This window comes from Struthio camelus, chromosome 1 (assembly GCF_040807025.1).
Source record: "Struthio camelus isolate bStrCam1 chromosome 1, bStrCam1.hap1, whole genome shotgun sequence".
Taxonomy (NCBI): domain Eukaryota; kingdom Metazoa; phylum Chordata; class Aves; order Struthioniformes; family Struthionidae; genus Struthio; species Struthio camelus.
Genome location: NC_090942.1, coordinates 92,683,892 through 92,699,186, shown reverse-complemented (window position 1 = coordinate 92,699,186; position 15,295 = coordinate 92,683,892). Strand labels below are relative to the sequence as shown.

General features: G+C 35.7%; 1 protein-coding gene across 10 annotated transcripts in view; it reads left to right on the top strand.

Moving 5' to 3' along the window:
- The window catches only part of STXBP5L (syntaxin binding protein 5L), a 194,597-nt gene that overhangs the window by 55,040 nt on the left and 124,262 nt on the right, over window positions 1-15,295 (top strand). For all 10 annotated transcript variants that reach the window (XM_009689641.2, XM_009689643.2, XM_068957926.1 and 7 more), the window contains exon 3: window positions 14,417-14,498. In XM_009689641.2, the coding sequence (XP_009687936.1) occupies window positions 14,417-14,498 (82 nt within the window). The remainder of the gene's footprint in view (window positions 1-14,416; window positions 14,499-15,295) is intronic.

Below are 15,295 nucleotides of genomic sequence, written 5' to 3'. Positions count from 1 at the left end.
ATCTTTTTTTAGTACTTTACCTAGTGTTTTTTTCTCCTTCAGTTTATTTAATGTTAATCCAGCAATTCTAGTAAGGTTTGTAAAACTGGAGCTGGAAATAAAGAAAAAAATGATGAAGGATGCAGTATTAAGAGTTGTGGCTAGACAACCAATAACTGACTACTCTTACTTTTTATGACAACATGATATATAGTACAGTGGAATAATATTTCAGTGGAATTGAAATAAATTCAGTGCTAGAAAAGACATCTTGGCAAATGAAGTATAAATCTGTTTTAAGTTTCATACTCTGTCTTGCAAACAATATGTCAAAACATACCTGAATTAATACAGGACACTTTGGCATAAAAAGTGCCTTGGTGCAAAGCTTGGAATTTGTGATATCTGAGTCAAACAAGGCTTAAAACAGAGGAGGAGCTCCCCAGAGTTATGCTCTGCCACCTGGACTGTCAGGCCTTGGGTCAGTAGAGGATTACAGTCACTTTGTTTTTCTGCTATTTTCTTCATCTAATAAAAGGCAGAGTACAGGGTCAAACCAGGGTCCAACTATGTCATCTGTATTGTGCTAGAGGAACATGACTGATGCTGATAGCATGGTGGGACAAGTGTGGCCATCATCTGAATATTTTGTATTCAGAGATGTTGTCTACTGTAGAAAACATTGTTTTGAAAAGGTAATGATAGAGTGCATTAAAGCTGGCGTCATTATCTTGGACTAGGTATTAGGTGAAGTGGGATGGATGCATTGATCATCCACAAGCATAATGTCTTGAAGTTGTCAGAAATTTAGGATGTGACCTGCATCACTTAAAAATAACAACAAAACAAAGGAACAACAAAAACCCCTTTTCCTTACCTGCCTTAGCATTATAAATTAATTTCTTAATTCACTTCTATTTCTGGGTCCTATTTGTTAATGAGCAAATATAGCACAGAATAATAACGTGTAATGTGTATATTCAATTACTAAAATAAGTGTTTGGACTTTCCAGGTGAAACAAAATGCTTGCATTTCTGTGTGTGACTGTAGTGGCTGGAGCTAGCAAGTAGATTTTATGTATTCCCATTGTGAAGCCGTAGTCTAGAAGGAGTGAAAGAAAATTACAAGTATTCAATGTTATAAAGATAGTAAATGAAAAGAATAGCTTGACTGATTCTAACATGCCATGGATTGCTGGTACAAAAATTAATCATTCTAAAGCTGGTAGACAGCCTTTTCCGTTGTCTACAGTAAGCTGAACTTGGAATGCTTTTTTGCAAAATACAAGTTTATGAAACATTATGTATATTTGAGTTATTGGGTCGATAACTTAAGTCTCCAAACAGTTTGCTATTTGACGAGTGTTATTGAATATATTCTTCTTCTCTGTGTCAGAGGGCCCACTTAATTCTGATATTATCAGTATCCTTTTGCAGTACCATTAGCAATAAGGCTGTCAGACGAATAATATGCAATGAATATGAATGCTGAAGGTTGGAATAGGCTTCAGGAAATACGTCTTTGTGGTTTGGATTTTAAATCTGCTCTGGTGTGTGTGCTTTAATCAAAAATAATAATTTTTTAATGGGATCATAGAAATCATGTTGAGCAATGAACACTGTCTAGTTCTGTGTAGTCAGGAAAATGAAGATTCTGGTCCCAGGAAAAGCTTCAGGGTGGTAAGTTTACTGTTACCCTATTCCTGACAGGATCAGCATGGGGAGGACAGTTAGGGCTCCTTCTTCATTGTTGATTGTTGAAAAAGAAAATCAAGTTACAAGAAAAATTGGGCAATGAGTTAGGAAACAAAGGCCTAATTTAGTATTTTACCTCTTTTATATGTATAGAGCTGAACTCATTGGCAAATGTGAGCTTAAGAAGGAAGGTTTTGCTGTAGGATACAAGGGCAGAGGACTTTTTGAGAGGCTTTCATGTTCTTGTGTGAAAACGAGTATAAATATTGAATGTGCATATTGTACATAATAGCTTAACTTGTAGGAAAGTAGCTGTTGTGGACACTAATCAGTTGCAAGTTCTAACACCTGTCTTTGGCAGAGAGTGAGACCAAGTAAGAATAAATATTTGTATTCAAACACGGAGAGCTGGACAAACTTCCCTTTCTTGTGGCGTTTCATCTCTTGCCGCTTACAAAACGGTTCAATTTTTCATGCCAAATTCAGTGTTTTGATGTTACATATCTAAACTATGTAACTTTAAACCATGCCCCTCTATTTCTATCACATATTAGGGTACATCTCATCTCAGAGAGATCCGTCAGCAAATTTGGAAAAGAAAGCTTCCAAGTACTGTCAGTAGCTGTGAGTATGTCTTGTCGGTGCTAGTTCTAATGCATCGTTCTGTTCTCTGTAGGCCTTTTGGTGCAGCTCCTAGTTTATCTGTGTGGATACTGGCATTTCTCTGGGCAGACCTAAACTCTAAATCTATCCGTCAGGGTACTGACAGCTAATAGGCTTCAAGTTTACCTGTTCTTTGAAGATTCAGAGAATCCTTCCAAAGTATAAAACTCACAGCATGAGAAAGATCTATGTGGATTTTTTTGTTTGTTTAGGTTTATTGGGGGAGGGCGGGTGGTGCATAGTTTTTTTTTGTTTTTGTTTTTTGGTCAGGATTTTGTCAGGAAGTAAAGTTTTTGTTGAAGACTATAGTTCCTTAGGTATTTAAAGTATTTTTTTGCATCGCAAAGTTTTGATTATCCTATGTTGGGTCAGTGACCTTCTGGTAGGAATCATCTGACCTTTGTATCCGCTTTCAAGTCTTGCAGATAATATAGGATTAAAGAAATGTAATTTTTATATGGATTTTTGTGGGATAGAATGGAATAGATATTTTTGTTATTTAATGTTCAGTAATATTTGTTAGAATTTAGCAAAATGAAAGCTAAAAGTTGATATCTATGTTTGACCTCTCAAAGATTTCTGTTTTGCCTCTTGTGTTAGAGTCCAAGGCTTTTAACTAGTCAAGGGTAGCCACCCTTCCTAATCTTACCTACCTTTTATGTACTAAGGCCTGTGTACATAGCCATATGGCTATGCAACCGATATCTCAGACTTATGAAAATCAGTGGGGGAGAAGCTCATGCAATGGGTATGTATGCTGTCAAGCTGCATTTCTTCCTCTGTTGCTGCAGGTTTCAGTTCTCCATTTGCTCTTGCGACATGCATGTTAGATTGCTTATTAGAGAAGTCCCTGTATTAATTATAATTACTAAGGTGGATTTTGCCTGGGGAGAGACAGTTGTTACCATCTAAAAGGGAACTTAAGAGCAATGTGAATGGTCTACATCGTGTCTTGCTTCTTATGCCAATCCTGTATTCCTGCAGGCTTCCTTCTCACGTCACATTGCAAAAATACAGATAAGATGGACTTGAGGCATTTTTCTCATTATCTTTGGTGGAGGAGACCTAGGCTCTTGTGGTGTTTTACCTGGTGCTGTGCTGGGTCTGCAGCTATCTGCGTGGCCATATCTGGAACCAATGTAGTTTTATGCTGAAGTGTTTAAGCCTAGTCCTGAGGGGCACCACATGAACTCAACAAAAACTAGCCCACTTTAAGACTTGTAATGAGAACCACTATGGCTCCATGTAATCATGCAGAAAACAGGCCTGTGTTGTTATATGTGGCTGTTTTGTCATGCTAGGCAACCTGTAAGGATATGCAAAGGACTGTGGATAGGTGTAAAATCAAGGATTACTCCAATTCTGGCTATTTGATATAGAGGCAGACATTCTGCTGCGTGGTATCTCATTATGAGTAGCTTGAGTGTGTCAGTTCATACCGGTTGGCCCAGAGAATATAAGTTGCTTTCTGAAGTAGATAACGGGCCCTACAGAATTAGCCAAACAGCACAGCAACCCATGGTAGGACAGGACTACCATGATAGTGATCCAGCCTCAACAGTCTCTGCTGGATCTTTTCATTCTGTTAGAGAGGGATCTGGATTATTGCAAAGCCCCCCATGTTAGCACCATCTTGCTGTCAGTGACCTGATATAGCCTCCGCATGAGAGCTACACTTGAACCATGCCAGTGTTTCAGTTCTCTCAGATTCTACTAAGTGTAATTGCTTGAAGGGTAGCAAAGCCTTCAGTCTTTTTTTCATTTAGATTTCCAAGGAAGTGTAAAAGCAATTCTCATCCCTTTTGACTCTTGTCTAGCAAGATTCAGAAATAGATTAGTCTGGAACTCGAATGACATATTAGCATGGCAAGTCTGGGAACAGTGTCCTGTTTCACTGAAGCATGCAGGCTTTGAATAATTTGCATGAAAAGATTGGAATCCTGGAAGGTATCTGTTAGATTCTGCTTTATTCTCAGAAGTTAAGTCTTTTCTTAAAATGCTAACCTTCTTTGGAAGTTGCTCAGTATTCACCAAGTATACTTGTAAATCCTTACTCATGTTTCAACCCATGTTAACTAATGTGATTATAAATCTTAATGCAAATGAAACATAAATGCTTGATACAATGGACATCAAATGTATGTAGTTTGTACATTACAATCTCCAAGTGTTTAAATTGGCAAAAGTATTGTTCGTACTCATTTACACTGAAAGATAACCAGTTGCTGGTTATCTATTTCATGTAATTTAAATGGAAAGGTTAATTAACTGTGGTCCACTGTGTATTCTGTTTGAAAATCTGACAGTGATTATGTGGCCCAGGAAGCATATGAGAGAGATGAAATGTAGATAACATTTAACCTATATCTTGCACTAGAAAGGCGTAATGCCCTTTCCATATAATTTGTTACTGAAAACTTTTCTTAAAAAAAAATCTTCAGATCTAAAATAATAGAAGGCAAAGCTAGTTAAGGTTGACTGTCTAATATTTGGGATACCTTTAAATTCATGCACGTTTACAGCATGAGAGAACTGAACCTAAAAAACTCCACCAAATAATTCAGTGAAACCGAATTTGTCAAACTCTAAAAAAAAATTTCTTAAATTAACAACATTCATCTTTCTAAATGCTGTTTTTTTTCCAAACTTGAGTAACTTCATTGCCAGTTTTGTTCTTTATTCATAAATAATTCTTGTGTATTTTATATTCCTCTCCTTCCTCAACAAATGAAATTCTAGATTAATATCTTTACTAAGTGTCAAAAATAAGTACTTTGATTCACAAAAGTGCTGGGTATTAATAAAACTTATCTGAAGCTTATCAAAATGTCACTCTTCTATTTTTCTGGAGCAGGAATGAAATTTCTACTCAATTCTACAAATTGAATCTGCTTTTAATAAGTTATAGAATGTGAAGTCCTTATTGTGTTGTACCACAGCCTCGTGAAATCACTTAGAACTAAATAGATAATAACAGCGCTGAAGCAGCTCATGAATTTGAGGCATTACTTATAACCTGACTAAAAAGCTGTGAGCAGTTTTCTTTTAAGTAATAAGACAATTTAATAATTTAGGCAGCACTGCACTGCCTAGAAGAAATGTGATTTATGACCTCAGCATCTATATTATCTTGTGGATGGATAAACAATGGAATGTCTGAATGAAAGTCTTTTAAAGTAAGTATTTCTTCTAGCATCTTGATCTTATAGAGTATACCCCTTTGGAACAATGGAAATGTTCAAAAAATCAAGGAAATGAACCATAAACCACTCATCACTTACAAAGCCTGAGTCAAGATCAGGTACTGGGTTTTTTTAGTGCATTAATGTGCCCTTGTGTTACTGTAATTTTGTGTGACTAAAGTGCCCTTCTTTAATGCATCTCTATAGGGATACTGATAATGATACTTAGACTACCCCGTTAAACAGAAGTGTTCTCTAATGCTAGGCATGGAAATTTTCTCAAAGTTACTGAATAAGACTGTACGGTACTGCTCACTGCTTATTCCAGTGTAATCAGAAAACTTACAGAATATTACCTTAATTTGATTTATGAAGTTGAGTTCTTACAGTAAAAATGTGAATCAGAATACAAGCTCTACTTAACAATCTATTATTGGACTGTTACCTCACTGTCATAATTGATTAGCTGTCTTGATAGCTAGTGGTGTGAAAAGTTTTCAGGGACTAACTTCAAACAAAAAAAACCAAATTCTGTTTCATGGATCAGATTTGTTAGGCTTTGCATTTCCTTGTGAATCTAACTCTGAGACCAAATAGGGTAATTATAGAAAACAATTATTTTCCAGTTAAAGGACTTTCTATTGAATGTATTGTTAAGGTGCTCCTAATTTTTCTGAGGAGTATGGAATTATCTCACCTTCTCAGTTGAAATTTTTCATTCTTTATTTCAATTTATTTCAGTTTTTTCATTCTTTATTTCAGTTTTTTGAGAAGTCTAAATGAAAGTAGATTGGGGGAATCTTATCACATGATAAAAATAAAATCCAGGATGTTATCAGTGCAGGACTGATGTTTGAGAGTAGAAAAATGGCCCGTGTTAAGTAGTTGTGTATATGCTCCTAGAAGAAATTGCTTTTGCTTTGATCAAACTGGGAGCATGAAAATGGTGTGTTTAGTCTACGCAATAGAGCTTGGCTTAAAACTCCTTACATGCTTATGGAGCACAGAACTGTAATTGTCTGGCACTCATTGGTGTGAAGTATCTGGCATGAAGAAGTGTTCAAATGTAATCAGGGCAACTTTTAATTACTCTGAAAACCTACTCTGAAAAGTTTTTCTTCCCCATATCTATATTAGCCAAAATAGATACTCGTGCACTTTCAGATCAGAAGGACAAACTCTTTAATCATCTATTCTCATCTGCTGCAGACTAGAGGCCTGGCCACATCACCCTCCTGACCTTGTTCTAATTCCAGTGGTTGTGGATGAAATTAGAACTTGGAAAAATATGCAGTCTTATTGTAAAGATTTCCAGTAATGTCTAATTGCTGTCTCTTTTTAAAAGAAAAAGTGCAATGTGTATTCTCAAACTCTTTCATGACATGGATTAAAGTTCAATAGATTAATTATATAGCTTTTCCTTAGCAACGACAGGAGGAAGTAATATGTGGAAAAATGTCTTTTTATTTTTAGATGTGTTTAGTTTGAGAGGTGTTTTGACCGTTTAAAAAAAAAAAAAAAGTGATTATTGTTCCTCATAACTGGCAGCTATGAGGAAAATCAGCACCTTAGGGTCATTGTTATAAAACTGCTAAAAATGCAATGAATGCTTTCAAATCTGTGCTGTCAGAAAATATGGAAAGTCCTAAGTTCTGATCTTATGTAGGTCATACATAAACAGCCTTCCCCTCTTTTGTGTAGAGCAAGGACAAAATTTCTTAAAACCTGCTCTGAACCTATTATCAACAAATTTCGGGTAAAGTATGCAAACAGATAAAACAAGTACTAACACAACATCACACCTTCCTTTCAAGTGCAATGCTTTTTAGTATGAAATCATTATATATAGTTACTTTTTTTTCAGTAGCTGTACACAATATAATCTGTGTAATGTATGTTGTGGGTATACAGATATATGAAGCAGATACTGTGTTAAATATTAGTGTCTGAAAGTCAAGAAAACAAAATTTAAAAATGACTGACTTACAACGGAAACCATACAGATGGCTTTAAGACAGAATATGTTAGACTACTGTCTGCCCTGTGTTTATAGATAGCCAGCAAAGAATATAATTTGCATAGTCTTCCCAAAGGGCGGTAAATTGAGTAAAATGTAGTTTTGTCATTGGATTTTTTTAATCTATATCTCTATGTGGTGTTATGCAGGCTCCTTGGTTGTGTTAAAGTGGCTTTCTGGCTTTAGGACATTCCAAAATGCACAGGCTTCTATTTTTAGCTCAGCTTATTTTTCTATAATCTCCAATGTATATTAGGATTAGAGTATTATTCTTTCCCACTTTATTCCTTCATTCTGTAGCATTTTATCAGATGTGTATATAAACAATCTTTTGCAGATACTCTCTTACATCTATTCCCATATTCTTTATGCCTTTGACTAACTTGTGTCTGCTAGCTTCTCTGAAATAACAGCACCTGGGTATGTAATAAATGTGCTCTTCATTCACCTCTGCGGATTCAGTTTTCACTCATTGCCTCTCGTTTTATTTGCATGTGCTAGTGAGCTTACTTTGTGACTACCTGAAAAAAGAGGCGGCCTTTCATAAATGCAAATTCATAATGTTATTTGTTACTACTGCGCTGGAAGTGCAGTCTCAAAATACAGAGCTTTCAAGGTGGCTGCAGGATAGCTAAATGGCTTCTTTGGGGGGAGAGTTTACAGTTAGATGGTCTCTATATTGGGTATAAACAGGAAATAAGGAAGGACTGAGCCACTGAGAATTAGGCTGCCTACGTGGCAGCCTATGCTTGTCTGCCGAGGATTGACTTCCTGGGTGAACATATTGTGGTGAACCTTTCATCTTTCCATTTACTAAACTTCACTTTATTAAAAATATATATGTACAAATGGTATGTATGAACTTATCAGCCTGCATGTTTTTTTCAAAACATTACTCAAGTCATTACATTTGAGTATTTGCTTTTCATAGTTCTCTATTTGAGGTTTAGGATTGATTGAGTTCAGTCACAGGTTGAGTGTATTTGTATTCAGTTTCTTGAACAGGTGATTCTCAAAATGACAAAGCTTTCAAGGTAGTCTTGCAAAGAAATGAAAATGTATAGCCCTATGAGTGTTGGTAATGCTTTTGGTGTTTGTAAGTATTTTGAGAAGCAAAATAGCTCCTAAAATGTCCGTAGCAATCAAACTGGTGAATTTGGGAATTTGCATTTTAATTGAATAAATGGTCAGTTATATTTTTCATAGTATTCCCCCAGCTATCCAACTGTAGTTAACGTTTTGCTGACAAATATATATATATATACACATACATACATATAGACTTGCCATTAAATATAAGCTGTCTGTAAGTAGCTTATCATCCTGAAATAAATGAAGGTTGTCAGTGGCAAATATTTCAGCTTTTGTGTATCATAACAGATATCTAACAGTTCCTGAGATTGATTCTACTGTAATTGGTACATGTTCTTAACGGAGAAATCTGTGTCAAAATAAATACGCAAAGCAAAAGTCGTTGTAGTGAAAAGCTGATGCTTACTGGTACCAAAAAGTTTGTCTGTGTTTATAAGATGGTCCCGGTTTAGGATCCTAAAAGAGCAGCCAAGCGTAGCAGTATTTCACCTTTTGGTAGCTAAGGGAAAAATAAGAGGTCTTTATTAACAGCCAAATGAACTCAAAACATAATGCAGGTCTTTGCAAAACTGAATCCCTTTATGTTTAAAACAAAAAACACTAACAGTTATTGCTTAACGGAGTGGTTCTCAGTGCATCCGCAGCACACAGAAGGCCATACAGTTAGAATGTGGTTGCATGTCCTTTCTGAGGAATTCAGTGAGTTCAATTACATGTAGCTAACAGAATGAGGGTTTTTCGCAAAGCAGTAGAGAAGTCTCAAAAAACATAACGAACATTAGTTCCTAGTTTGATAACGTAACTAAGAGTTGTCACTTAGAGTTGTATAAACAAAGATGTGTTGAATTTAAAGAATAATAAAATGTTGTATGCTTTTTTACACTGTATTAGAGAAATCTTTACTAAAATGATATGTGGCTACGTTTTGCATGCCTGAAAGGTGATGAAAACAAATTATAAAAGAGTAAGATCTATTCAAGAACTAACAAAACTGCTGTGCAACATAAGAATAAGGGAGCTCAGGGTTTTTACTTTTATTATGCAAAAGATGGATAAGATACAGCTTGATCATAGTTTCAAAGCGTTAGCAGAAATTTCCTGTAGCAGATAAAGTTACTTAATTTAACATACAAAGACATAATGAGATCCAAAGGCTAGAAACTGAAGCTAAATATATTCATTTTACATACAACACAACATTTCTAATAGTAATGCGGATGACTTAACATTGCAGCAATATGCTTCAGAAATCATGAACTCTTTGTTGCTTGTACTGTTAAATGAAAATAGACTATCTCACAAAGGGAGAGAATAACTCAACTGGAAATCCATAAGAAGTAGAAAAAATAGGATTATGGAGTTTATTTTATTTATATTAGAATTTAGACTATCCTTACTATACAGAGAATTAACATATATAAGGCTTACAGACATTCTAGGAAGGAACTGTAAAAATGTATGTTCCAGGAACTGAAAGTGACTGTATGAAAAGTCAGGGCACTAGTCCAGAACTGCAAGTCTAGGTGATAAACTTTGACCTAAAGATATATAGTAAAAATATCTGGTGTTTTCTTAATTGTTATCTTTGACAGAATCCATCTTATGAGAAAGAGACAACTGACTAACCTTCTAGATGTTTTGGTTGTTTTTGTGTTTTGTTTAAATCATTTGACCATTCTATTCATTGATTGTTTAGTTAGATACATTGGTACATTTTAACTGATAAATCATTCAAATCAGTGCACTAGTTCTTCTGCAAGTAATAGCTGTCCTATATTCAAGAAACATGCTAAATCAATTTTGCAGTTGGTTTATATAATGGAGTAACACCATCCCACAAGCATCTGCTCTTAGTGTGCTGCTTATTCCTACTCAAACATGTACCAGTCATTGCAGATCAGATGATGGCATCTCCTGCAAGCAGCACTGCTACTTCTGCAGCACCCCACAATTCCTGACAGTTTTAAAGGAGAGGCTATAAAAGCAGTTGCCCTTTTCCACCTCTGTATCATTTAATAAAAATGATGAGTGTGAGCTTCTTCAGACCAGGATTTCTGCTTATTAGTCCCTTATTTTAGTGTTCATTTCTGTATGAAGAGTACTTTTAGACTTGCGACAAGTTAGTTAAGTAGTTGAAAAATGTTAGACTTATTTATTTACATAACTTTTTTTTTTCTACTACTAAATTTTTGTTTTGAAAAGATGCCATATATAATTTGACTGTTTTAGTTGACATTGGATGTTTATGTCAGCTACTTGGCATGAGGTCCTTTGGGACGCCATGGCTTCAGCTCCTCTACCTTCCAAGTATGCAAGGAGAAAAAAGTCAGACTACAGTCCTTTTTATCTCAAGAAGAGTTAACATGAAAACATTTGGATCTGACACTACTGAAGAGCTGTGCATCTTGAGAAAGAAGAAAATGTCTCACCTCTGGATGCTCTGGTGCTAAAGAGGTTGAAGACCTGCTGCAGGAAACTCTGGTCTCAAATGCAGGAGTCAGTTCAAAAGTATCTGTGCTCTTGGTTCTCAGTAAACACACAAGACTTCAAGTCTTTAGATTCTGTTAGTACTAATTTCTTAGAGGAATGAGAGACATCAGATCTATCTGTACCAGAATTTTAAAGATGAGTGCTGGAATAAGAAAGCTGTGGGGCACTGGTGGAAGCTGCTACCATATACCGTGCTTGTGAGAACCATGGTATCTCCCCAAGATATACAAACAGTTGCTGTGAATTTTCGTTTCCAGTAAAGCATATCCACATGTATATGTGCTCTGACATCTGTTATTTTGGTTTTATTTAACAATAATAAGCTTGGAAATAAATAATTATCCTTCTCGTGGGTAGTATGAGAAAAGATCAGAGGTAGGAGAAATTGTTTTGTTTAATTTTTATTGTGGGGTATTCTCATTCCCTTTTAGTTTTTCTGCGTATTTGTGATCCTCTAGCCATGGAGGGAAAGAGTCTAGCTGACTCCTCAGATTCTCTTATTTGTATAGCTACAGGACAAACTTGAAACAATATAAACAGCATATTCCACGGAAGATCAGATGTGATGCATGTATGTAGCATGTCGAAATAGTCTCCAAAAAACTGTTGCATGCAAGAGAACACAGAGCAAAATATTTCATTTCATGCGTACAGATCTTAAAAATAGGGCATTAAATGTTGTTTTCTAAAAGAACATTTCCTTATTAGAATGTTATTACTGTGATACTAATGCTTCTTGATGCATGTAGTTCTGAGTCTATTTGTTTTACTCTGGATCTCAAGCTTAGTTTTCATCATTTTCCCTTTTATGTATTAATTAGTATAATCTGACATGTTGCCTGTGAAGGCCCTTCAGGGGCTTCCACATATTGATAAGAGAGAGGGGACAGTGACTGGCTTTTAGGCTTGAAATCCATGATATGAGGTAGTCAGATGTATCAGTATTAGTCCTCCCTTTTAATATCTTCAAAAAGTATTCCACTCTCCCTGTTAGCAGAGTCATTATTTAATAAAAAGACAGAAATAAAAGAATAAATTCAGTCCGAAGCCTCCACTACTATTACTTCTGCTATATGTCCTGGTAGAGGATACTGGCATAAGAAGGTTTGATGAAGTAAGGTTGTACTTCTCCAAGCTTGGCAACAAAACACAACCGTTTGCAGAAGATGGGCTAAAGTGCCAAAAACGTGTGCTGGGTCATCCTATTTCTTCAATTTTTTCTGCTGGAAGGACCCCAGTGCAGCTCCTAGCATTGTCACTGACTGATGGTGTTTTTCAAATATTCTATTATTTAAGATTCAGCCCTTACTTCAGGGTGATTAGCCAGACTGAAGCAGACGGTGTATTTTATCTCTTACTGAAGTAATTTGTGAAGTATTTATTGGCAAATGCATACTCAAATAAATGTGAAATATTGGAGAGTACTTTGTTTAGAATATGCTGAATAAAATCATCTAGTTCATTAGGATGTTTCCTAGAAAACTGATTTAGCTTCCTGATGATCAATGGTGATGTCCTGATTAATCAGGACAATATTAGGATAATTTTTATTAATAAAAATCATTAGCTAGTACCCTGTATTCATGTTGAGTATAAAGCTCAAGTTAGAGTGAAGATTTTTTTTTCCAGCTAGTAATGGAGAGCAATATAAAAATGAGGGCCACAGAACAATCATTCAAAATGGACTAAGGGATCACTTATCAACCCTTAAAATATATTCTGGGCTACCATATACCTGTATTGTCCATTTTAAAAAGGTAATTTAAATGATGTACACTTTAATATTTTTTCACTTAGGATTGCATTCAGGACAACAATTTGGGAACAAGTGGCATTTAGGGTTACCCAGTGATTTCTCTATTCTTACCATCCCACAATGCAGTTATGATGTTTGAGATTTAGGTAAAGCTTTTCATCTATAGGTATCAATACACTGAGATCACTATCAAAGGAGATACTGTATTTTTTGGTAAAACACAATGTCCGGTTTACAAATAGGGAAATGAAGACACAGGCAGGAAAAGGGATTTTTTTTTTCCTCCCCCAAGGTTATCCAGTAGGCCAGCTGGCAAAGTCAGGAGTAGAACTCGGGTATCTGAAGGCAGGTGGTTGTTTAAAATTGCTAAATTGCTTGTTTAATAACTGTAATTGCTTAATACATAAAAGTTTTAACCCTCAAATTCGCTGACTACGGAATTTGCTTCCCTGAGGCCCGTTTTGGAAGAATTTACTACAAATCTCTTCACTTATAAAAGGGCAAGTAAAGATTACGCTCTTCTGACATTTGCAGTCAGTTTGGGTGGGCATTTGGTATTTTTATTCAGGAATTTAAAATATGCTAATAGGATCATGTATGACAAGTAAATAGGGCCCTATCTTGTAAAAATTTTTTTCTCTTGCTTTCTGTCATGAATATATATGGAGTTTTTTCACCCGTTTCATACAGCGTGGTTGTTAACAATATATTTCATATTCCTCTCTTCTTTTATTTTACCCTTTTGGTTAAATTTCTGGAAGAGCAGTTTCTAATTAAACTCTCTGACTCAGATTGGAAAGGCTGTCATCTAAGTTAGGGAGGTTGCAGTTAAGCATGCAGAATAAAAGATTCAAAGGGAACAGGTAGAAAGCTACATCCATGACATATGTGGACAAGACGATGCGCTGCTTTGCAGAAACATCTGTGTTAATTCTGAGTGAAGTAGGTGGGTTGCCAGAAACTGTAACTGTGGTTTCATTCAAGAATTGGTGTAGTGCATGTAGTGTGCAGCTAGGCTTGGGTACCTCTGCATGGCACTGCATTGTGCTGTGTTGATGAGACAGCAATAGTTATGTGTAGGCTTTTATGTAAATGTGGTATGACTCACTCTAATTAGCACTTTCTTAGTTAAAAAAAAAAAACAAAACACTGCCACAGAACTGTTACTGATCTTAGTTCTAAATCACTAATTTTGTATTATCTGGATAAGTATAAAAATCTAACGTGTTCATGTGTAACATGAACCAATAATGTGTAAAAAGGAATTTAAAGTAAATCCTGCTGAATCTTCATGTTAATTCATGCTCTTTATTGCAAAAAAAGCAGCCAAGAACAAATCGCTCATAATTGCATGTGTTTCAGGCTGATGGTATTCATACTTTATTAGAACAGTGGAAAGGCGATGTGAATTCTTTTGATTTGCAGTAAGCAAGAACAATTGAGGTTAATTAAAGGTTAATTAGATGTTAATTGATAGGTCCCTCTCCCCCCTCCCCCCCAGCGATAACAGAATGTTGGAACCCTTGACTCTGACTGCAATAGACTGGGCAGGCCTGGTGTTGATTGCTACTGCCAACATGAGAGCGGTGCTGCAGTCCTACAGCTTCAGTTCTTAATCAATGAGGTAAGGATATACTTATTTAGATTTTTCTATATAAATTTAGTTTAATAAGGCAATTAGTGTATTGTAATTGAGTGATATAACTTTCCATATGACAAATTGGGCCAACAAGTAAGAGGCTTACATCCAAAAGATGTTTACTGTATGGACTTTTAGAAGACGATGTAAAAGACTTCATGCAGAGAAAAGCGTTGCCTTCGTATACATCAGTATAAAATACTGAACGAAAGATATTCAATACATCAGTTTGTACAGGTAGATGTAAAATCCCTTAAGTTACTGAATCTGTTGCACTATCCTGTTTCAGATAGAAATTAATAAAGGAGCTAGGTCTTTCTATGGAAGGATGATGATGGTGACTGACTGAAAACTCACAGGTTGAGGGTATGCTACTACTTGTAGCAAGAAAAAGCAATTGCAGGGATTATCCATCAAACCTGTATGCTTAGTCTTTGTAAATGCTTTGTGAACACCAATTTTTGGGCAATATACAGGAACGATGAGAGACTGTAGCTTACCTTCTGCAGAAGGTCTGTGGAGATAATAATAGTCAAAAGGACTCTGCTGAGCATATAATTCTTTTTTTTCAGAAGCCCATAAGTTGGCCAAATTCATAAACTAGTCATCTTAGTTTAATTAACTTTCTTCTGTGAAATAAGAAAACACTTTTGACATGTTCAAGTCCTATTTTCTGAGCATGGAGATGTTGTAGTTTCTCAAGAAAGAGTCTTGAGTTAATTTTGTTAAGCCTGGCAAAAAATTGATTTTTATAAGCTCGTTGGGGGGAAAAAAATGTCTGA